Source organism: Crinia signifera, chromosome 4 (assembly GCF_055691185.1).
Source record: "Crinia signifera chromosome 4, ASM5569118v1, whole genome shotgun sequence".
NCBI lineage: Eukaryota > Metazoa > Chordata > Amphibia > Anura > Myobatrachidae > Crinia > Crinia signifera.
This window is the reverse complement of record NC_139220.1, coordinates 38754081-38780291: the sequence shown is the minus strand read 5'-3', so window position 1 is coordinate 38780291 and position 26211 is coordinate 38754081. Positions and strand designations below refer to the sequence as shown.

Below are 26211 nucleotides of genomic sequence, written 5' to 3'. Positions count from 1 at the left end.
AGTATCAGTAGTACTCAGTCTCCGCTCATGCCCCCAGTGCAGTCATGGTAGAAGATTACAACGTGACAAAGCACAAAGTGCTGGCCTTAGTCATGATGTAATGAGAGAATGCTTTTCCTTTCAGGTGACAACGGACAATAGGACAGTCACCATGACTAAGACAATTAGGGGAAAATTAACTAAACTTAGAAAAGAGGTGAGTCTGTCTATGCCTTCTCTATTGCAGCCTCGAAAGTCATAGACAGAATCTGATTGGTTGCTAAAGGCAACATCTAAAGATGTGCGCCAGCTGCTGTCATTGGGTTTGGTTGCGCATCTGTATCTCCTCCCAGTTTTGGATCTGTAGTTGGTCTTGCCAAAACCGCTCTTGCTGGATTTGTTTTTGGATCTTGTGGCTGAAATATTGTTTTTTTTTTTTTTTTGGGGGGGGGGGGGGGGGGCTCCCACAAAACAAGCTGCCAATGGGCAGTGGGCATTGCTGGCATAGATATCAACTGGTTCTGCATAAGCAAGATGTTGTCACCATCATACGATTCCTAACCATCATCAGTGTGTACATCCTTTCTTCTCACACATCTAGATCAGGGGTGGCCAAACCTGTCCTCAAGATCTACCAACAGGGCATGTTTTCCAGGCAACCTGTGGATCTATAGTAGGAATGAATGCAGCAGGTTTTAAAATGTGACAGTTAGTAATGACTACAGCTGTGCACCAGCTAGGTGACCTGGAAAACTGTGGACCGTTGGTAGATCTCGAGGACCGGTTTGGCCACCTCTGATCTAGATGATTTGGTAGCAGGAACACAGGACCTCATTTAATTGTTTAAAACCCACTGCATTCACGCAGGTTTACCTAACCTCCTGGAATGGCCGGGTCCCCCTCCCATTTCCCTGGAAAGACCCATTTCCCCCCCACAGCCCCCTCTTCCACCAATGAAATACCAGTATTGGGCTCTTCAAAGAGGGAGTGTGCCAAAATTACGTAAATTGCATAATTTTAGCAGCTTCCCTAAGAGGGAAGCTAATTTTTTTGTCTTTTGACCAGGCATGACATGACCTGTCACCATCCGGGTAATTAAACAAACATTCTTACCATCCAAGTGCCTGTCCAGACTGTCCCTGCGTCTCAAGCCAGGGTGCCGTCCGTGTCCTGTGTGCAGTGCGGCTGTTCCGTGTTCATTGCTGTGTTCATCCAGGGCCGCTGAGTCTGCGGCTGTACAGCATGTCTCCTCTTTCACGCTGGCCGGCAGTTCTCAGCTCCCTACGGCCTTCCAGTTTGCCGCCTTTGCTCCTGGCCACAAGCATGGTGTGTACAAACAAACTTTCCCGCCAGAACCAAACATGGGGCTGCCATGTTGGTTCCAGTCACCTTTTCTTCTGTGAGGTCTATTTCCCTGTCATACTTTCTCAGTCAATCCCAGCTTTCCAGTGGGTATAAGTACAGGTATGCTGGGAAATCTAGACCTAATTGCTAGAGCTTCAATTGTCTTCTGCTGTTACAGTTGTGTCTCTCTGATGCAGTATGTTTGTTTCCAGGTATTCCAGCTCCTGTGTTCCTCTGCCCAAGGATACTCACCTCAGTGCAGTGCAGTCTTGCCTAACTATCGATGTTCCACCATCATTCCTGAGCTATTGATGTTCCACCATCATTCCTGAGCGATCAATCTTCCACCATCGTTCCTGAGCTATCGCTGTTCCTCCATAGTTCCTGAGTTATTGATGTTCCACCGTCGTTCCTGAGTTATCGATGTTCCACCATCGTTTTTGAGTTATCAATGTTCCACCATCGTTCCTGAGTTATCAGTGTTCCACCATTGTTCCTGTGTTATTGATGCCCCACCAGTGCAGTCTTGCCTAACTATCGATGTTCCACCATCATTCCTGAGCTATTGATGTTCCACCATCATTCCTGAGCGATCAATCTTCCACCATCGTTCCTGTGTTATCGATGTTCCACCATCGCTCCTCTGTTACCGATGTTCTAATGAGCGCTCCCAAGCTACCGATGTTTTAGTCATCACTCCTAAGCTACAGATGTTCTAATCCTTGCTCCCAAGCTACTGATGTTCTAATCATTGCTTTCAAGTTTCCGATGTTCTAATCACCGTTCTGGTAACATCTTCTGCAACACCAAATACAGTTACGTACTCTTTCATTCATTGTGCTTAGCGGCTATTGCCACAACCAAGATCAGTGTTCTGCACTGCACCTTTAAACACCATCTCTGCATATACAATCATTGTCTTACCAATTACTGCTTGCGTGACTACGTTACCTGTTTCAAGTTGCTGAGTACAACCTTCACTACTGTTACCATCTGCTGAGTGTTTAATAAAGAGATTGTGCTTTTATCATCTGTCTCCTCCATACTGGTCCTGCCTCTGGGCTAACTCAAGTGTCTTACCCTGGGTTCATGTACCAAAGCTTAATCAAGCCTCCCCGATTAATTTATCGGTCAGAGCCTACGCCTGAGGCCTTCATCATCTTGACTCAGACCTTAGGCATCACAAAAACGCACCTTCATCATCTCGACTCAGACCTCAGGCATGACAAAAATGCACCAAACAGTATGAAGATTTTTTTTTTATTGTGTTAACTTGTACTGTTGTGTGCTATGAACAACAGACAATGGGGTACGGCCAGCACCCACAGTACCGTATGCACAGTGGGTCATGGCCAGCAGTCAAGGTAGTGTATACACAGTGAAGTACGGCCAGCAGTCAAAGTACTTGAATGCACATTGGTGTGTAGAAGAAAACAGTTTTTTTTATTTTTTCCATTTTATTTTAAATTGCGTTAACACACAGTGGGGTATGGCCAGCAGTCACAGTACACACAGTGGGGTATGACCAGTAGTCAGGGCCGGCCTTAGGCATAGGCACACTAGGCAATTGCCTAGGGCATTTGGAATTCCTAGGGGCATCAGCAGCTTCTGCTGATTAAAATGATATGCAGCATGCCTATATTCTGTGTGAGTGAGGCTGTATCTGCATATGAAATAGTGTATTCATGGAAATCACTGTAACATAGCATTCCGTATGCAGGTACAGCCACAGTCGCACACAAAATATAGGCATGCCGCATATCATTTTAATCATCGGAAGCTCCTTGTGTGTGCTGGTCATAACAATGCAAATAAGACGAATTTTCAGCAAAAAAGGCACCCAACGTTAGCAGAAGGGCCAGGAGCTGCATGGCCTATTGAGACAAGATGTATGAGGAAACATCTGAATCCAAGCAGAGGCAGAGGTCACAGTATTAGCGGCTGTGCGAGTGCGGTCTGCGGGTGGGTTGGTTGTGCAATAGTGTTTAGCATATGTGTAAGGGGCATTATGTGTGTCATGTATAAATGCATTAATAATGTGCGACATATGTGTAACAAGCATTATGTGTGTCATGTGTATAAGGGCATTAATAATGTGCGACATGTGTAATGGGCATTTTGTGTGTCATGTGTATAAGGGCATTAATAATGTGAAACATATGTGTAAGGGGCATTATGTGTGTCATGTGTATGAAGGGCATTAATAAAGGTTGGCATAATGTGTAAGGGGCATTACGGTTATAAGGACATAAATAATGTGTGTCATGTGTAAGGGGCATTACTGTGTGGTATTATCAGGGGTGCCGAGAGAAAGGGGTAGGGGGTACAAATTACCCAGGCCAAAGCCTGATGGGAGGGCCCAGTGGGGGCCCTGGGCCCCCTCCTCTTAAGTGACAGCAGCAGCTTCAGCTCTTCTCCTCTGCCCAGCACACACTGCTTTGTGCTGGGTTGCAGTGTGGCCATGGAGGTGGTTAAAAAACAATATTTTCTCAGGATTTTTTTCTAAGGGTATAATTTGATGAGTAATGTATATAAGGTAAATTGGTACTACAATGTGATGTAACATGAATAAGGGACACTCTCACATGATATAATGTGAATAAAGTTGCACTACTGTGTGGCATAATTTGAATTTGGGGTAAAATTGTGTGGCCATGCCCCTTCCCAGCAAGAACGCACCCCTATTTGGGCTGCGCACCAAATGTGTGCACTGTTTCTATTTAAAATATTGCAGGTAGGAGCACCAAAATGATGACTGCTATGATGAGGGTTGATGGTGCTGGGAAAGGGGAGCAGTGTCAGAGGCGGAACTAGTGGCGGTGCTAGGGGGCACCAGCCAAAATCTTGCCTAGGGCATCATTTAGGCTAGGGCCGGCTCTGCCAGTAGTCACAGTACCATATGCACAGTGGGGTTATGGCCAGCATGTGCAGTACACTATGCACAGTGGGGTTATGGCCAGCAGTCACAATACCATATACACAGTGGGGTTATGGCCAGCAGTCACAATACAGTATACACCAGATGGCTAACCTTTTCAGCTTGGTGTGTCGAAAATTGTAAAAAAGTGTAGCCTTCCTTGAGTTGTGTGTCACTTCAATAAATATCAATAATTTCATGATATTTGCAGCCATTATACATATGCCACACACTGTGATGCCCATTATACATACGCCACACACCACACCGTGATGCCCATTATACATATTCCACACACTGTGATGCCCATTATACATATGCCAACACACCGTGATGCCCATTATACATACGCCACACACCACACCGTGATGCCCATTATACATATAACACACACTGTGATGCCCATTATACATACGCCACACACCGTGATGCCCATTATACATATACCACACACTGTGATGCCCATTATACATACGCCACACACCACACCGTGATGCCCATTATACATATTCCACACACTGTGATGCCAATTATACATACGCCACACAGCGTGATGCCCATTATACATACGCCACACATTGTGATGCCCATTATACATACGCCACACACCACACCGTGATGCCCATTATACATAATCCACACACTGTGATGCCAATTATACATACGCCACACAGCGTGATGCCCATTATACATACGCCACACATTGTGATGCCCATTATACATACGCCACACACCACACCGTGATGCCTATATACATATTCCACACACTGTGATGCCAATTATACATACGCCACACAGCGTGATGCCCATTATACATATACCACACACTGTGATGCCCATTATACATATGCCATACACCCTGATGCACCATTATACATATGACACACACTGTGATGCCCATTATACATATGCCGCACAACCCTGATGCACCATTATACATACGCCACACATTGTGATTTCCATTATACATATGCCACACACTGTGATGCTCATTATACATACGCCACACAACGTGATGCCCAATATACATACGCCACACACCGTGATGCTCCATTATATATATGCCACACAACGTGATGCCCATTATACATATGCCCCACACCGTTATGCTACATTATACCTATGCCACACACCATGATGGTCCATTATACCTATGCCACACACCATGATGCTCCATTATACCTATGCCACACACCGTGATGCTCCATTATACATATGCCACACACCGTGATGTTCCATTGTACATACGCCACACACCGTGAATGCTCCATTATACATATGCCACACACCGTGATGCTCCATTATACCTATGCCACACACCATGATGGTCCATTATACCTATGCCACACACCATGATGCTCCATTATACATATGCCACACACCGTGATGCTCCATTATACATATGCCCCACAACGTGATGCTCCATTGTACATATGCCACACACTGCGATGCTCCATTATACATATGCCACACACCGTGATGCCCATTATGCACATGCCACACACTGTGGTGCCCATTATAAATATGAAAGTCAATGTGAAAGAGCAAGATATAATTTTAAAAGGCTGCACTTACATACAGTGTCTGTCAAAACGGCAGCTACCAGTGCCAATAAAAGCACTGAATAGTGTGGCGTTCAGAGCCTGCAGAGCTTTCAACAGAGCCCATGTGTGGGATGTGTGGGACAGGTGTCTCACCTTTCAAAATGGACGCCGGAGCCCAGGGCACACAAACAATAAACAAGAGCAAAATATATATATATTTAATATTGGTCTGGTCCCCGACACTCAGGGTAGTGGTGGTTACTGTGCCCGGTGCCCTCCTGATGCTGCTACCAAGGTAGTCAGCAGTATATAAAAGAACGATAAAAGCGCCACGGGCGCTGAAACGTTGCACACAAGTTACGTGTATTGTGTTTTCTTTGGACCCGAGTGCCGCCATCTACGTCTATTTTATATATATATATATATATATATATATATATATATATATATATATTTTTTTTTTAAGGACGCAGCTTCTCCAACACTGCGTGGAGGCAGAACAATCACACATGGAACTTCTGACAGAGTATCTCACTATGGTGTATTGGGGTGCAGTGCAGCACACCAGACACTACAAACAATGTAAAAAAAGGAGAAAAATATCTACAGTATATATTTATTTAGAGTACACTACGCTGATTGATACTCAGTACTGACAGACAGTGACACACAGCCCCTTATATTATAATTATAGTATGACACACTGACTGACACAGCCTGCCTGTACACTACACTGTTTGACACAGCCTCTGCCCTCTACTGATGATTACTGACTGACAGTTTGTCTGACACACAACCCGAACACCAGGCTAGCACAAGACCCACAACACCCAGCACAAGAGTTACCCAGCGTAAGAGTGACCCAGCACAACACCCAGCCGAGCTGTGCGCTGTTCGGAAGCATGGGAGAAATGGCGCCAAATACGCAAGACGCGGAGCCTTTAAAGACTCAACATCTCGCGAGAATCCAACGCAGGGTTTCCGAACAAAGCCAGAAACTCGCTGGCGCGGCTCGCATATGGCTTGGGGGGCTGTGTTCGGAGCGGTTCGGATTTCTTAGAACCGTACCGCTCATCTCTAGTTATGGCCAGCAGTCACAGTATCGTATACACAGTGGGGTTATGGACAGCAGTCACAGTACCATTTACCCAGTGGGGTTATGGACAGCAGTCGTAGTACAATATACACAGTGAGGTATAGCAACCAGTCACAGTACTATATGCACAGTGGGGTTATAGGCAACAGTCACGACAGGATTCTCTAAACGAAAAATGCTGTAAAAACCCTGCTGCGGGGGGTATCAGCAATAGCCCATAGAAGCCTATGTGCTTCTTAACGCCACCCACGCCGCCCGGCACGGACATTTGCCACCTTGCACAGACCCCCCTTCACCTGTGTCTGGGCAGCACAGCACTGTGCTGCACTGACCAGTGACCTCCTCCTCTCTGCACTATAAATCCTCTTCGAGGGTAAGGAAATAAGGGAGGAGCTGCTGGGGAGCCGCCGGGACCCGCTGCACATCGCTGGCCACATTGCAAAGGACAGCTCTTAATGCAAGAGCTGTCCTTTGCAATAATTATCGCATATGTTAGGTCATGCGATAATTATCTCTGTGGTAGCCGGCGATGTGCGGCGGGGAGGGGCCGTGGATATTAGAGCATCCCGCCCACAGTACTTTATGCACAGTGGGGTACGACCAGCAGTCACAGTACTGTATACACAGTGGGGTATGGCAAATAGTCAAAGTACTGTATACACAGTGGGGTATGGCCAGCAGTCACATTACCATATACACAGTGGGTTTATGGCTAGCAGTCAGTACCATATACACAGTGGGGTTATGGCCGGCAGTCACAGTACTGTATACACAGTGGGGTTATGGCCAGCAGTCACAGTATCATATACCCAGTGGGGTTATGGCCGGCAGTCACAGTACCATAAACACAGTGGGGTTATGGCCAGCAGTCAGTACCATATACACAGTGGGGTTATGGCCGGCAGTCACAGTACTGTACACAGAGTGTGGTACAGGCTGCAGTCACAGTACTGTCTGCACAGAAGGGTAAGGCCTGCAGTCACAGTACAATATACACAGTGGGGTTATGGCCAGCAGTCACAGTACCATATACCCAGTAGGGTTATGGCCGGCAGTCACAGTACCGTAAACACAGTGGGTTTATGGCTAGCAGTCAGTACCATATACACAGTGGGGTTATGGCCGGCAGTCACTATACTGTACACAGTGTGTGGTACAGGCTGCAGTCACAGTACTGTCTGCACAGAGGGGTAAGGCCTGCAGTCACAGTGGGGTAAAGCAATGAAAAAATAAAAACTACAGCAGTGCATGAAGCGGAGCGTGGACAACCTTTCCACTTCATCTGTCTCAAAGGTTTAATACATCTGCCCCAATATCCTTGGTCTGTGGGGCTTCTGTGGGCTAGATAACGTATCATTAGTACTGTGATGTGGTCTGCATGCAATTCACCACAGGACTCTGAAGAACTGCAGAATTGTGTCTTTACTTACTGCAATATGCTGAAAAATGGCTGCAAAAGTACATCCTGAATAAGAAGTGGAAGGTAGTGATGCAACTTCCTGCCATTCACATTAAGGCAGAATAACATATATCTATATTCAGGGCTATTTTTCAGCAGGCTCCAGCAGGAACTGAGGCCCTTATTCTAGTTCACTCTTTCTGACAAAATATTTCTTAGATGGACAAAACCATGTGTACTGCAGGTGAGGCAGGTGTAAAACCCCACCCAAATCTAATTATCTCTGCACAAGTAACACCTGCCTCACCTGCTGCGCACATGGTTTTGTCCATCTAAGAAATATTTTGTCAGAAAGAGTGAACTAGAATAAGGGCCTCAGTTCCTGCTGGAGCCTGCAGAAAAATAGCCCTGTCTACATTATATACCGCTGAGCTGCATTGAGGTTAAACTGGAACAGCAGCAGTAGGGCAACTGGAAATTGGAGCAACTACAGTTTGATCTGAGATCTTGGGGGGCATACTAATGTGGCCAATGGCGTTCTTCAACTAGCAACAGTAATAGTCTATGTTACTGGATACTTGTACGCAAGCTATTAGACACATTTTATGCCAAGAGGTCATTTAAATAAACATGAGGGAGAAAATTCGCTGCATATATCCACACTTATGGATGGGACAGGTACTATTTTTCTGGAAAAATAGGTCCAGGAACTCCAGGTCTGGGGAGGGAGAGAGGGAGGGAGAGAGGGAGGGGGGGGGGGGGGGGGAGAGAGAGAGAGAGAGAGAGAGAGATGTATATATTGTATTTAGAAACAAAGGCACTCACAAGAGATTTTATAATAAGAATTATCTTATGGAAAGTACATTTTGGACCAGAAAGTCATATTTAATTAGAAGTTCCGGAACTGAGTTCCTGCTGGTTCCTGCTGGAATATAGCACAGGATGTGACTAAGTTACGTCTAGTTGAATTGTGTTATAACCATCTCTATCAGGATTTGATATTTGCTGTTCAGCCACATACCTTAATGTGGTGGCTGATACCATTAAGTACTGAACAAAATGTTCTCAAAACTGACTTGCATCGAACTCGGCAGACTGTAATGTGAATAAAGTTGAATCAATACCTGAAATTATACTGCTGATCTAGACTAAAACATTTGCTTTCAGTAAGAAAATACTTAAATAATTCTTAGGAAATTGATGGACTGTATTTTACTTTTAGAGGAAGGAGGGAATTTGGCCACAGTGATATTAACCAATGGGGAGAAAATGAAATGATTCAAGTTGGATCGGTTATCTGTATATACTGTAGTGGACACCGTCCTTAAATAGCTCAAATCATTACTGATTTGCATTGTTCTAGACAATTATATTTTGTAGCTCTAGGAAATATTTGAAATAAAATAAAGCTGTTAAAAAAAAAAATGATAGTAGAATGTTTTAATTATTATAACTATTTTTTTTTTTATTATTATTATTATTATTGTTAGTAGTAGTAGTAGTAGTAGCATATTGTACTATTGATAATGGATTTTGATTAATATTATTAGTAATAATGCTATAAAAATAAAAAATGTGCTGTAAGTTTACAAAACTCTACACAATATATCAATTATTATTATTATTATTAGGTTTACATAAATACTGAGATTACTCATGTTTCTACATTTAGTGGCGCAAAGTCGCTGAGAAATTGCTTTCTGTGACATGCAGAGTGATTGGAAACAATTAAAAATTGTCAAAATGTAAAGGGATAATATACTATTACATCTCATTATTACATACAGTAATTCAGGTTCAGTATCCCTTATTCAAAAGGCTCTGGACCAGAAGCATTTTAGATAACGGATTATTCCGTATTTTGAAATATTTTTATATTTCAATGAGGTATATCTTATCTTTGCATTTATGTTGTAAGCACATCCAACACATGAAATACACACAAATATATTTTATTTGTGCATGAAACAAGGTCCCAAAACATGAAACAAACATGTATACTATCTCAGGCACTGAATTTGCCAAGCACTCATTTTCATGTACATACTGTATCATGTCCCCAGTAGTGCCAGTTACATATTATGTCCCCAGTAGTGCTAGTTACAAATGTACCCAGTAGTGCTAGTTACATATCATGTCCCCAGTAGTGCTAGTTACATATCATGTCCCCAGTAGTGCTAGTTACATATCATGTCCCCAGTAGTGCTAGTTACAGATGTACCCAGTAGTGCTAGTTACATATCATGTCCCCAGTAGTGCCAGTTTCATATCATGTCCCCAGTAGTGCCAGTTAAGGATGTACCCAGTAGTGCCAGTTACATATCATGTCCCCAGTAGTGCTAGTTATGGATGTACCCAGTAGTGCCAGTTACAGATCATGTCCCCAGTAGTGCCAGTTATGGATGTACCCAGTAGTGCCATCTACATATCATGTCCCCAGTAGTGCTAGTTATGGAATTACCCACTAGTGCCAGTTACAGATCATGTCCCCAGTAGTGCCAGTTATGGATGTACCCAGTAGTGCCATCTACATATCATGTCCCCAGTAGTGCTAGTTATGGATGTACCCAGTAGTGCCAGCTACATATCATATCCCCAGTAGTGCCAGTTACGGATGTACCCAGTAGATATTTAGCAAAAAAATAAAATGGAATAATTTGGCATAGGGATATTTGGATAGGGGATATTCAACCTATATTGCTGATAATTATTATCCTATATTCACTTGCTAGGCTTCTTGGCAACTGTATATTAATACAAGAATACATTTTTATTTAATAATTTAAATGATATAAATAATGAATACATGTGAAGATTACATTTCTAGAACTTTAAGAAGTAAAAAACGAATTTTTATCGTGTCAGAACAGTCATGATCCCCTCCCCCCCTTACACACACACACACACACACACACACACACACACACGATACACACACACTGCAAGCTGCACTTTTAAAATGCTGTAACCTAATAATTCCTCAAGTAGCTGTAGCATAATCATTTGTAGTATGAGAAGTGAGTGTAGGAAGTACAACAAATAACATTATCCTCAGCCTTTGTTAGAACAGTCACAAATATCCCACCACATTAATTATGAAAGATAAAGCCTTATATTAACCACCTGCTGCAGAATACACTTTGTTCTAGATTTTGTTTTATTATGTATTTTTATTTACTACAGGTCGAGTATCCCGTATCCGAATATCCGTTATCTAAATTATTCCGAAAACCAGACATTCCAGAAAGTAAAAAAAAAAAAATTTTTTTTGCTAAAAACTCACTGGGGACATTTGTAACAGCATCACTGGGGACATGATACGTAACTGGCACTATATATGTGCAAGACAATGATTGCTTGGCATTCAAATTCAGTGCTGAGATAGTACACACATTTTGTTTCACGTTTTGAAACCTTGTTTTTTGAACAAATAAAATATATTTGTGTGTATTTTATGTGGTAATAAAATATATTTGTGTGTATATTATGTGTTTATACAGCATCAATGCAAGATACTTCAAAATACATCATTGAAATATTAAAATATTCCGAAATCCGGAATAAACCGTTATCCAAAATTCTCCTGGTCCCGAGCATTTTGGATAAGGGATACTCAACCTGTATTAGACTTTTAAATAAAGTAACCAATATTACATTCTGTATGTATTTATTTTATTCATTAATTCATTAATTTATTATTTCTTAATTAACCGTTTCTTATATAGCGCACACATATATTCCGCAGCGCTTTACAGAGAATATTTGAACACTCACATCAGTCCCTGCCCCAGTGGAGCTTACAATCTATATTCCCTACCATATATACACACAGACAGACATTCAAGGGTTAATTTGTTGGGAAGAAATTACCCTACCATAATATTTTTGGAATTCTGGATTGTGGGAGGAAACGAGTACCCGGAGTAAACGCACGCACGCACTGGGAGAATATACAAACTCCACACAGTTGGGGCCATGGTGGGAATCGCACCCATGACCTCAGTGCTGCGAGCCAGTAATTCTAACCATTACACCGTCCGTGTTGCCCATTAATGTATTTGTTTATTATTACAATATAATATGCAACTTCTCAGATAACTGTCATTATAGATATGTAAATCCAATTCCCTGACACATTTATTTGAATAATTATATCATCATAAATATTAGCTACAGCGCAGCAGAGATTATAATGCAATTGCTGTAAATATAGACACTGACCTTGTTGCTAACAGTACTAAGCCCCATAATTCAATGGATATTTAAAAAGAGAGACAAACAGTACTTTATATATATTTATTATAAAGTCCTGAGTGACAAGACTTAATAAGTATTCATATGAAAGGGTTACAAAACACACCTTGGCTGCTTCACTTGAACACCATGAATACAGTACTGTGCTTACAGACTGCACCTGTTACCCAAGCCCAAAGACAATCCTTTATTCACTAGCCACATGTAATAGTTATTGTCCCTTGTTAACAACCAATAGATCTATAAGTGTGATTCAAGGAGGAATGAACAACAAAACCAAATCAATACTCGGGAAGGACAGACTCACCGGTAAGTTGTGCAGGGGGAGACTCCATATTGCAGAGAGGGATTTGCCTGCTCACAGTTGAGACTGAGTTAATAGGATGATGTGACTGGGCTGCTACTGTGTACAATCGGCTCCTGTTTCTAACCTGTCTTAATTTGCCAATGGTGCTGGCTGCTAATTCCATCCCAGTTAGAATCTTCTTTAGGCAAACACAGAGTGGAACTAATTAGCCAGACCTTCTGCTACTATAATCACCAGCTTGGGAGAATAATAATAACAATAATAAAAACACAAAGACCATCAAAAAGCCAAATAAAAAAATAAAAAAATCTGCATTTATGGCCTCTATTATTAATGATGTTTAGAATATCATTCTCAAAGGCTGGGACACAAAGAGATCTATGGTCTTCAGTACGTCGGACAGCGAATTGAAGAAAGCCATTCCATTTGTAGAGCTGCGCATAAGGGCAATAATGTTGGAAATCCAGAAGAAGGGCGAACCAAGGAGCATGACAGGGTCCTGCTGCCTGTATGTTGCCTTATTGTGTTATGAGAACAATGCTCTTTGTAAGTTATAAGACCTCTTCTGCTTTAGGTTATGGAGAGTTGAGCCTTTTATAGGTCTGTTTCGTTTATAGCCAGGTTGCGCCTGCCAGATGAGGACGCATGCCTGCTCTACAAATGAAAAGTCTTAGTTTGTAATCACCTGTTCGTTTAGATCCCATGGGGCCATTTTAACCTTAAACACCGGATCATACTGGAATTAAAGTGAAATCCATTATTGGCTGGGAGTATTCAGACTAAAAAGGTTTCAAAGTGAACGAATTTTCATACAGGCGACTTAATGGGCTGAGTGTTGGACATTTGGCACATCATCCGGTCGGGGTCCTGACAGTTGGGATCCCGAATGGCATTTCCCCGATGTCGGGATCCCGACTGTCAAAATACCGACAGCCGGGTTCCCGACAGCCACCTGCTATTTTCCCTTGTGGGGGTCCACGACCCCCATAGAGGGAGAATAGAATAGGTGGTTTGCCGCGAACGCAGCGAGCCCGCAAGGGGCTTAGTTGCGCTCGCCATGCTGTCTGGGTCTGGCCAGTCAGGATCCCCATGTCGTGCTAATGACTGTCGGGATCCCGACTGTCGGACCCCTGTACCACACCCATCAGGTCAGATGATCACAAAAGGGTATGAATCACTAAAGGGGCCTACACACGTGGCGATGTTGCAGAGCTATCTGAGCGATGCTACAGTAGATCCCTCAGCAAGCTCACTCAGCGCACAGCGCTGCACAGCGATATGTCAGCAATCTGTGCTGAGCGATCTGTCAGGGCCTATGTTATCCAGTGAGAACACTGGCGATCTGACACATGCATGATCTACATCGCCTGGCGAAAGTGACGTGCGGATATGCGCACCGCTATCACTATGGCCCCACAGAGCGATGTAGGGTCATTTTCTAAAGCCCCGTACACACGGGGGAGATATATTGCTCAGCCATATATTGCTAGCAATATATGGCTGAGCAATATATTGCTCAGTTTCTCCTTTTCATCAGCGACCAGAGGTGGTCGCTGATGAAAGGGAACCTCTGCCGGGCGGTGCCGCAGAGGCAATCAGCTGGTCGTAGGAGCAAGCTCCTGCGACCAGCGATTAGAAAGGGGCTGAAAACGGGAGAGCGCACCCGGCGATTTATCGCCGGAGCAGACTCCCATCACTGGCAATATGGTCGCCTGCGACCATATTTCCAGCCCCTATCGCCCCCGTGTGTACACTGCTTAAGCGTTCTAGTCAAATGAAGTCAGATCACTTCGAAAATCACTTCATCATATTCCTACACTGCACCTAATTACATCTTTGATGTTACTTGCTACAGTATTGCCGATACCTCTGTGCCTGTAATTATCTGTCTGCCTGTATTCCTGATACCAAAGTGCCAAGCCTCAATACCATCTGCCGCTGTTTGTTATCTTCCTGCTAAATAAAAGACTTGTTTTATACCTTCCATCTCCTCTGTTCTGGTCATGCCTTCAGGCCTACTCCTAAGGTTACCATATCCTGGTACAAGCACAAGAGACTCATCCAGGCTCCTAAGTTCAGTTTCCCGTCAGCTCCTACACCTGAGGCTTCCACCAGTGCATGTCAGACCTCAGGTGTGACAAGCAACATCCCAATTTCAATAGAACTGATATCTTAGTAACTTCCCCCTTGGAACCCATGTATATGTATATCTTAATTCTAACAAATGACTACATATTTACAATTTTTAGAGAACTGCCGCATTCCCCAACACCTGGTATTTCTGTTTCTTGATGGAAACAGTTTTTGCAGTAACTGATCCAATACATTTTTGTTTCTTTTTTTCAGGCTGATAAAGAATATTTCTTATAAATCAACTCCAGCAGGAGAGAGGCCTCTGCAAAATGGTGGCTGCAATCCACCTGTTCTGCATTTCACCCCCTAAACAAATGTAGATGTGAACTCATTGACCTTGGTGGTTTCTGCAGCTGAATAGTCATGTTGGGGGCCCACTGGATCCTTGAAACGTCCTGTAGTTGGTGTGATAACATTCTTTATCACAACTATGCTATGTACCACTGGTTCTTCTAAATATGATTAAAGCTTATAAGCGTAAGGTTATTTAGGAGGCCTAGAACTGAGCTAATGTGCACATATCTACATACCTCTCAACACTGAGCTTGCGGGAGGAGGGACGCTTCGCCGGAGGTGCACTCATGACAAGGGGGTGTGGCCTATTGTTGTGAGGTCACGCCCCATTTTTGCCACTGTGGGGGTATGGCTAGCGGCTCTGGGAGCTGCTGGCTATGTCCCCTGCCCGTCAGGCTGCGCACAGCATCTATTCACAGGGGACAGACGGGACTCCCAACTGTCCCCCCCACGCGGGACACTGCTGGCCCTGGTAACGCCCCCCCCACAAAAAGGGACGTTCCCGTGAAAAATGGGTCAGTTGGGATCTACCTCCTGTAAAATGGTCAGCAACAGCAGGCAGTTTGGATACCAGTGGTGGATTTTACCGATGATCTGCAGAGCAGAAGACGCGGCACCACCCCTCTACCCTCCGTTTGCATTGATCATAAATATAGACAACTATATACATTCATAAAATAAAAAGGCTTTATTTGTCTATATTAGATACAACAAGTGATGCTGCTATAACTTTGTAGAAGACTATTACAATGATACACTTTATGCTCTGGTGACAGTTTCAATGCACTGTAAAGTAAAACACATAACACATTGTCCTAATTACCAAGCACAGGACTAAACGTTGCCTGGTAATTTACATTCATTGTCAAAAGTAAAGTGCTGATAATGAATGTGCATTGCGCTGTCATATACTATAGGGTGTAATGCAGTTCCAGTAAAAACAATTATAAAAAAATATTGCATTCTTCAATTGTTATATAATACAGATTTTGTTAAAAACGTGAATATTGTATGGAGAGTTTTCTAGATTGTAAAATATGCAGAATTTCACATTATGGGCAAAATATCCTCTGTACGTCTTGGCTGATGGGAATGTTGAGGTTCTGTTTTTCTATTGTTGCTTTCCAATATGTCAGCCTCCATGGGTAAGACACTGACGCTTCTAAAAATGAAAAGTGATGATGTGGGCTGCATGCAAAAGCAGCCAATATTGACTCTGCACAGAAAAATGATCTATAAATGTATTTTCTCCCCTTGCATGGAAAAATGATTTGCTCCGGACACAAAGTTGCTTGCTTTTTTTGCTTTACTTTAATAAAGGAATCAGGTCTACTGTCATTTTAATCATCACAACCATGGGTGACATAGATGGACATAGATGTAACCAATTGTCTTACCAATATACTGTATGCTTTGCTTTTTTTTTTAATTAAGTAGGATTAACGCAAGCATACTAATGGTCTTCCTAAAGTTACAATATTGTGACAGCAATGACTACAGTTCTAGCGGAGAGAGTGGTTTAGAGAGGCACGTTGTATATTTTTAGGATTAGAGTGCAGTGTATAACCATTTGTGTACAGTGTTACTTAGTACATTTTCGAGACAGACATTCACAGTTTGTGGCTTGTAACACTTCATGTTCCACGGTTGTCCCATTGTTGCAATAGAGGAGAACTTTCATTGACTCTGTCTGTGTTGCAGAACAACATATGCACTGCTCTTCCATGCTGTTGGTCTCAGCAGAGTAGATAGACTTACTGGTGCATTTGCCCTGAAACATACAAAACAACAGCTGAAGATTAATAGTGTGGTGAATGCTCTACTGATCATAACAGGAAGAACAGAGAAGTAGATGCTGGTGGCGTGGTTCTCATACTGCCTACTGCCCAGGTGAGTGGTTTATGTTGGTGTGGTTGTGTGTGTGGTGGTTTAGGAGGGTATTGAGTGTGTACAGTATTTACAGCGGGTATGATGACCAGTAAGATGTTGCCGGATACCCCGTATCCTGAACCTGAGAGCGCGCCTGAGCTGAAAATGTCATGTGTGCATTGATCTTGCTATGTGAGTGTATTCAAGGTATTGGTTCTGTGTAAGGGTATGAACGTGTTTCCTGTAGTTTAACAATGTATAGGCCAAGAGCCTGTCCTAGGCATAGGCAAACTGGGGAAATGCCTAGGGCATTTGGAAAGCCAAGTGGTATGCGTTCCAAGCCTAGGGCCCGTTCACTTTAATAGCCGGCAGTGGCTGGTCTGGAATGGGTACAATGTGTATAAGGGAAAGGGGTACTACCTTGTGGTGTAACAGGTATAAGGGACATCTACACGTCATGTAAACTGAATAAGGGACATAACTGTATGGTATAACATAAATAAGGAACACTACATGTCATGTAATGTGAATAAGGGATACTACTGTGTGGCGTAACATGAATAAGGGACACTATCATGTGATGTAATGTAAATAAGGTTGCACTACTGTATTGCATAATTTGATTTGGGACTATTGTGTGACCATGCCCCTTATCAGAAAGACCACATCCCTTTTTGGGGCATACCACTTTGACTCATTCTGTCTCTATTTAAAATATGGGGTTCACACTGGCACAGTGCACTAAAATGTCTAGTTACATCTTTGTGGTTAAAGATTATTTTGGATGAGGGGTGATGGGTGTTTCTGGCTTCTGCTGTGATCTGTGCTGCTGGGTATTGAGTGCTGTGCTGGGAGAGGGGTGCTGGGTCTGAGGCAGAACTGGTGGCGGTGTTAAGGGGGCACCCAACAAAATCTTGCCTAGGGCATCAAATTAGTTAGTGCCGGCTCTGTATGGGGCTACATTATGCTCAACTTTTGCACAGCTTCCCCTCCTGGAATTATGTTGCTGTCACTTGCACAGAAAATAGATAAAGCTCTGCGCAGAGCCGCACCATCAGTCCCCAGCGCGAATACACTGGGGACAGATCTCTAAAGAATCACGCCCTTGAGGGGCGTGGCTTGGCCGGCCGTGTGAGAAGTCGGGTGGTGCGTGAGCTCCGCTAAAATCCTGTTCCAAATCCTGTTTGCACTCACCCGGGCACCCCTCAAAACACTCTGTGCCTCCCTTGTGAGTCCCCTGCACCTCATGAGCTGACCGGCGCACTCGGGGGAGCTGGGAGTGACCGGGGCTGGCTACCTCCATTGAAACTATCTGCTCCGGCGGCTCTCGTGTGGGCGCCATCTTGGGTGGTCTCTACCGTGGAGCAGCGCACAGACATCGGGTCTCCTGCTGCTTTTGATCTGCGCCGACCGCGCTGGTGCCTCGGGCTGGGTGAGTCGGCGGGTGGGAGCGCCGGGTGACTCTCCGGTTCTAGCGGGGTGAGCGGGAGCTGTCCCCCTGGGGGCACGCTGCTTTGGCCGCACGGAGGGGCCGGCGCCATCTCACTTGCCTGCCTCCTGGGCTGCGGCGCCTGGGCTGCCCTGCCTGAATTTATACTGGGCTCAGTGAAACATCTGATCTGTGTGTTGCCTCTCCGGTGATCTCTGCAACTTAATGAACCACAGTCAGTGGCTCTGAATTACTCAAGCTGCTTTATTTCCTATCACTTGCTAGTGCACTCTGACATTGAGGCGGTGGGTGGTGTGCTAGCCACCACTACCTTGCCTCCAATACTTCCTTGGAAGGTGCATTAAGCATAACATGTCAGCAATGTCTGGCTCTCTACAACAAATCCTAGAGGCTGTTACAGCCTCCATGTGGAGGATCCTTGGTGCTTTTGCTGACAATACTACTACTATCTCCCATCCTGTACCTGAGCCACAATTACCCGTTATAGAGACACCTCTACTAGAGCTACCCCATCAAATGGAGGATTCCCCTAATATCTCTGCGAAATCTCCAGCCCATGTGATGGACTCCATGACGCCCCGTCATACACCTTTAACAACTGAACTCATAATGGCTGACCCCCTCCTTGTGTGTCCACCATTTTATCCTTGGATGGATTGGTCATCTCTGGAACTCTTATCCTTCTACCATTTGCTGTATATGCGCATTTGGACATTCAATGGTGGAACTGTACCATATATGGTTATATACGGGATGCAGGCCTGGCCGGGATAGCATCCCCCAGTTCCTATCCGTGTTGCTCTTAGTGTGTCCCCAAGGCCCATGATGATGTCCTATTACTACTGTCTCTTATAGTACAATATTCGTTCATAATCTTGTTTTGTTTTTGATACATACTAAGTACGTTACTACCTTCCATTGCTGTGGAAATAATTTACTATATTCTCCTATATGCTGGGTGAGATTGATCGTCTCAGTTATATGCCTGTTTAGGCCGACCAGGTTTAACCTAGTTTAAATATCCTGGCAATTTCTGCCCATGTTCTTATCCGTGTATTCTCCTCTTTATATATGTGTGTGTGTGTGTGGGGGGGGGGGGGGAGATGGGAGGAGGGGGGGTTTGGGGGGATAGTTGATAGGTGGGGGGGGGGGGGGGGGGTCTAGGGTGGGAGGGATAAGTTAGGTTTTTTGGGCTATAGTAGCTGCTTTCGCCAGCTAAGGGCCACTAACTTTCTCTCCTCAGTGGTTATTGTTAGTGTAGGATTAGTGGGGTACGGTTACAGGGAATTAAGTACACCTAAGTTGGGGGTGGGTAGTACAGGGTGGGGGGTTTTCTGGGTGGGTTGTTTTGGGTTTTATGGCATTTTTGTTTTGTTAGTTGAGGGTAGGTTATAGTGGCTGGATGTCTAATACTCTTTTGTATTGTGTGCTTGTTGTGCTATGAGAATCTCTTACAATTATATTGGCTGCAAAACGGTCATATGTGCCAACTGTGATACGTGGGACTTTGTCGCTATATACCCTCCTTGTAATTGTCTGCCCGAATGGCGCCTTCGGGTATTGACCTTACTTATGTATTGCAATACAACTTGGTAAACTGATAATCCTGCTACAGATGGCGCCGGCCTTATTATTGCTGGCGGAGCGCCAGGACCGTGTCCCTGGCGATCCGCCAGCAATCTGGCGCTCTGGCTGAATGAGACGCTCGTGCGTTTCCCACGCACGAGCGTCTCAATAGCCGGGCGGCGCGGCGGGTGCAGTCCTGCCCGTCCCCAGCTTCAGTGAGACCGACAGGGCTGCGGGGGGGCGGTGTGGACCGGCGGGGACCCGGGGAAGCCGGCGGGGACCCGGGGAAAAGCACCGTCGGAACGGGACGCGCGTGCACCTCGTGCACGCGCGTCCCCTTCCGACATACAGATGGCGCGGGGCGGGGGATGGCGGGTGGGATGGCGGGTGGCGAGTCCTCCGCCATCCCCAGCAAAGACAAGCCCGGCGCCATCTGTACGTGCACACTTTTGTTCTGTATCTGTTTTCATACGCGTAATTTTAATGTACGATGTATCTTTCTCACATATGCACACTGTCATAACCAGTGCGTCCAGCTGCTTTGTTTATGTTTATTGGTATTGCCAAAACTTTCAATAAAAATTACTGAATAAAAAAAAAAAAAAAAGAATCACGCCCTTAGCACCAATACGGCCCATGAAGAGGGCACCGTATTGCACAGACTGTCACAGTTGTGTGAGCAAGGTGAGTTTCATTTCATTAATAGACCAGGGGCCTTGCACACCCTGCACTGACTGCCACTTCCGCTGCATCTGACTGAGCTCCACCACCTTACCTCACAGAAGTGCACACTGTATGGTCGTTTCATCATGCAGTCATCAACCTGGAAAAGCCTTATGGTAGCAGCAGTCTTTTTACAGTCCGGCTCCACACCTGGAGAATGATACGAGCACAGTATGAAATGAAAGCAATGACAAAGAAAGTAATTTTTTTATACAAGCAAAAGGAAGAATAATCTGATTTATCAGGACTTTTTCCCCCTGTAAAAGTGTGTTCATTGATTTCAAACTGGATTTGCACAAGGCCACACCCGTCCTCCATTGACTCCTCCCCCTTTTGGACCTGAGGAAAATCGCAATGCCATCAATGCCAAAGTTGGGAGGTATGAAATTTGCCCTGAATGAGTGGCCTGACTATGGAAAGCCCATGGTTCCAGGTGTAGAATTATCTATGGGGTGTGTCTTGGACAACTAATTATATGTTCAATCCAGTGCACATTATATCCTGTAAATAATATAGAGTAAGGATGGGAGTTCAGAAATATACCAGCACAGAGCTGTTTATAACCTAGCAGCAGAGGTATTAGACTGTGTGGGATTCAGGATGTCTGGTACATTACTGGGCAAAAATATATAACAGCGCAGGACAAGGCACCAGGGAAACAGCGTTAAGTAGTTTGAGAACAAGGTACCAGCAATAATAGGCCTATTGGGCATTGTCACTGGTCCTGGCACAGATAGAGGTCTTAGGGCTAGATGTGGAGAGTGATAAACAACCAGCCAATCAGCTCCTACCTGTCATTTTTCAAACCCAGCCTATAACATGGCAGGTAGGAGCTGATTGGCTGGCTGTTTATCGCGCTCCACTTTATCACTTTAGAGAGGTTAAGTCTGTCTTCCAGTCCTCAGGATCATGACTCTCTCAGCTCGGGCAAATATTTAAGTGTGCGCCCTAAGAGAGGTGGAGGTCCATGTGCAGCCTACTCTGGCTGGGCCCCCTCCTCTATGCTGGAAGGGAGTGCCGGGAGCAGTAAGTTCTAAGCACCAGAGCTCTCAAATCCTACTGCGCATGAAAAAAGAAGGGGCCAATTTTGGCAGCACCGCAGCGTTGTGGAGTCTTGAGAACTAGAGCACTCAGATTCCACTGCGCATGCACAGATCACTGAAAAAATGGCAGCTGCACCATTTTTTCTGATGATTTGGCAGTGCTCCTGGTGCAGACAACGGACTACGGTGGGTAAGTATTACAAACATGGGTGCAGTGTGCACAGTGTGGGCCCCACTGGGACTTAGGGGCCCGTGGACACAGTGCACACTGCACCCATTGTAGATAGGCAGCTGCTCCTAGCCTACTAATAAATTATAGGGGTCGGGGAGAGCTCTGCATCTGTGATTATAGGAAATACTATAGCCAGGGGAAAGGATGTGGAATCATGACTAAATGTCTATAAACAACAGGAATGACTACTGGAGCTAGTGGATACCTTGCGGGGTCCATTCAGAAATGGCGGACAGGGTTAGGTCACGAGGAAATTGAGGATTGTTGCAATGATTTAGAAACAAGATTCTGATCATATACTGCATGATTACAGCAGGTGAGGTATGCCACTCAGACCGTCATCATTAGTCCGACATCAAAATCCAGACTGGGGGGGGCTAACCCCAGTCCTTCTCTGTAATGTAATGTTAGCATCTATTAACTCCCACACTTTCCACCTCCTGCGCGACACTGTGGCCCATGACTGGGAAAGTGCCCTAAAAGCAGTACTGTGCTGCCACAATCAGGATGGTTAGGAAGTCTGCACCTCAAACCAAGTGCAATAGTAGGGTTAGTCCAGCCGCATAGATATTGTGGGGTAACATTTACTAAAGCTTCTAAAAATGAAAAGACGTTTATATCATTGGCTAGGATGCAATAGAGAAATGAAAGACCAACTCTGATTGGTCACTTAAAAATGGTAAAACGGGAATGATTTTGAATGATACATTGGTGATCACCATAAAATATAATAGAAACAAGATAAATCTATTAAATTAATGATCTGGAGATTGCCAGGATAGATTATCCTTGTATTGAGTTGATGCTTTCTATAGTTTATGACACATATAAAATATTATTTTCTATTGATAGGAATACAGTAGGTTTAATATACAATATTTACTCACAGATTTTGCAGCAGGAATCTTCAAGTTTTTTAACGGTACCCTAAAATAAGGAGACAATGTATAGATAAGTCATGTGTGTATGTAGAGCACTCAGTTAAGTCATTCATTTCTAAATATTTTGCATTGTTAAAAAGAAGTTCCATTTTTAAGCCCTCATGATAACGAGCGTTGATGTCGACAGTAATAATGCTGGCACAGTGGTGTAACTATAAATTTTGCTCCCCCCTGCCAAAAAGTTTGTGGCCCCCCTCCCCAGGCTCCTCTCCAGCGTGTTTCCCCAGCGTGTGACTTGATGACGTCACAAGCATAATGGAGAAGCTGAAGCAAGAGAGAGGAAGAGAGACCAGCATACACTGCTGCTTCCCTTGGCTCCGACACATCCCAGGCACTCCTAGCACGCCCATCCGCCCGCCCATCCTATACACAGTAGCCAATAGCCAGCTCTGTGTACAGTCACTTGAATCAGTGGGGGAATTTGTCATCTCTGCCATTGCAGCACCCGTGCTGTGGCTGACTCCTCCAGTGCTCAGTCAGTGAGCAGCTGCAGGCAGCAGCATGTCAGTGCGTTGAGCGGGTGCCGGCGCAGACCCCACTGCTGCTTGCTCCCCCAAGCGGCTACTTGGGCTGCCATACAGTAGTTAGGCCACTGTGCCGGCATCAGAATGTTGAATGTTATGACGACAACCATAGGCGTGCGCAGCTCATTTCCTTAGGGGGTGCACCATTGGAGAGGTGTGTCCATCACCGCCTACTGGCCATGTCCATCACATCCTACAGGGCATCAATGCAAACTAAACAGAACAGAAAACTATTTATGTATATGCACTTCAGAACGAATCATTCCCCCCACACATACGCCGAAGACGTGGTACAAACATTTACACTGTAATGCCCATCACACATAGGGGATGATTCTGGTTGGTTTGCAAAAGCAAACTCCTTCTTTAATGGACAAAACCATGTGCACTGCAGGTGGGGCAGATGTAACATGTGCAGAGAGAGTTACATTTGGGTGAGTAATTTTGTTTCTGTGCAAGGTACATACTGGCTGCTTTACACATGGTTTTGTCCATTAAAGAATATGCTTTTGCAAACCAACCAGAATCACCGCCATAATGCCACACTCTGTAATGCCCATTCCACATAATGCCACCCAACATAATTCCCATTACACATAATGCCACCCACAGTAATGCCCATTATACATGCCAGGGATGACAAATTCTGAAGGCACATGCCAAAAAATTACACCATAATGCCTATTATACATCACACACACATTACATAGTATACCACATGCCCTATTGCCCATTACACATTATGCCACACACTAAAAGGCCCATTACACATTACGCGACACACGGTAATGGCCATTATGCCACACACTGTAATGCCTATTACGCCATATACGGCAAATGACGGCAAAACCTCCATAAAAAAGGTTGAATAGAAAACATAAAAGTAAAAAGAAAAATCCTCCATGCACCTGAGGTGTATGGAGAATTTTTCTCTGACATAGATGTTGAGGCATGCTGTAAGGCAGGGGTGGCCAAACCTATCCTCAAGATCTACCAGCGGTGCATGTTTTCCAGGCAACCTGTGGATCTATAGTAGGAATGAATGCAGCATGTTTTAAAATGTGACAGTTAGTAATGACTACAGCCAGGGCCGGTGCAAGGGTGTTCGGCGCCTCCCTGCAAACTCTAAATTTGCGCCCTTGCGTCATGGCCGCATTTACATGGGAAAGACCATTGTTTGCTTGGGGATGCCCCTGAAACGCTGAGCATTCCCATGGCCCATCGCCCCTGTGCAAGAACTATGCTGACTGTGCAGGTAGCGAAGGCGCCTGCACAGAAGCCCTGCATATGAGAATATGCACATGCGCAGGGCAAAACCATTGCTCCCTGGTGCGAACACGCTGGGGAGCGAATGGATTAGAATATTGCCCTTTCACATAATGCCAACTATGTACTATATTAACACAGAGGTGGCAGTGGCACTCACATATTTAAGCATATGAATAAACACTCAGAGACACAGTGAACATTATAGTGGCCCACCGTTCATGTTGCAATGACAACTGTGTACAATGGGAGCCGGCAGCAATGTGGACACACCTGGCGTGCCGTGATGCATACGATCGAGCTATAGTAAGCTGGAAAATGCAGGAAAGTAGTATAGTGGGACACATCTGTACCATAGCACGCACCTTTTGTAGACTGTCAGACAGACAGTGCCTCCCAGCATGGCCTCTCTTGACTGTGTCCCGGGCAGCTCCAAATACCACCACCGGCTCTTCCCCCTGCAAGCATGTTGTCGCAGCAACAGGGTCATGACCTCCCCTGCCCGGCTTCACAGTGGGAAGGTAATTGCAAGGTCCCCCTGGCACAGTGACCCAGAGAGGAGTCGAGCAGCGTCGCTAAGCCCGGGACTCGGAGTTGGGTGGCGGGCAGCTGGCAGCCAAGAGTGCTGCGACCGGTGACCAAATTGAATTAAAGGCCCCCAATGCCCGGCTGCTTGTGCAATGTGCTAAGCCTGCTGCCAACGCTGCTACCGGTCATGTATTTTGACAGGCGCAGGCTCCGGCAGCTGCAATGTCGTAGGAGGGGAGGAAGCGCCTCTAAGGGCCGGCGCCTACCTGCTTTGCAGGCTGTGCTGAGCGGGTAGCGCCGGCCCTGACTACAGCTGTGCAGCAGCTAGGTAACCGGGAAAACGTGGACCGTTGGTAGATCTCGAGGACCGGTTTGGCCACCCCTGCTGTAAGGTTATCTTAGCACCATTCTGTGTCCCCCGGATTGGGGGTTCCTGGAATTGTCTCCACCAGTCAAAGGATTCGTTTTTATGTTTTATTCTGTTTTACTTTTATATTAAACTTTTTTTTATGGAGGATTTGCCGTCATCCCCTTCCTTTCTGCTTCTGGTCTGAGGGATTTTTTTAAAGATTTCGCTACAAAAGGCCAAAATAATTGTGCGCCTGGAGACGGCTCGGAGGTAACAGGGTCCCCGGCTGGACGCTCAGACTGTGTTCACTACCAGAAAAAAAGGAGATACACTGCGCTAGGTATTGATAGGCGTCCCTTGTGGGAAAGAGTGGGAAGGAGTTTGCTGGGTATTGAGCACAAAGTTCAAAACACTGGAGGCTGGTCTAGATCCTTGTGCATGTAGCAGTAGGTA

General features: G+C 45.0%; 1 protein-coding gene across 1 annotated transcript in view; it reads right to left on the bottom strand.

The window, feature by feature from the left end:
- Positions 1–15940: 15940 nt before the first annotated feature.
- Positions 15941–26211, bottom strand: part of VWF (von Willebrand factor) — a 208853-nt gene continuing 198582 nt past the window's right edge. Inside the window, exons 50-52 of the mRNA XM_083181600.1 lie at positions 23038–23077; positions 20928–21025; positions 15941–17038 (exon numbers count right to left, since the gene is read on the bottom strand). Coding sequence (XP_083037726.1) covers positions 16850–17038; positions 20928–21025; positions 23038–23077 — 327 coding nt within the window. The 3' untranslated portion in view covers positions 15941–16849. The remainder of the gene's footprint in view (positions 17039–20927; positions 21026–23037; positions 23078–26211) is intronic.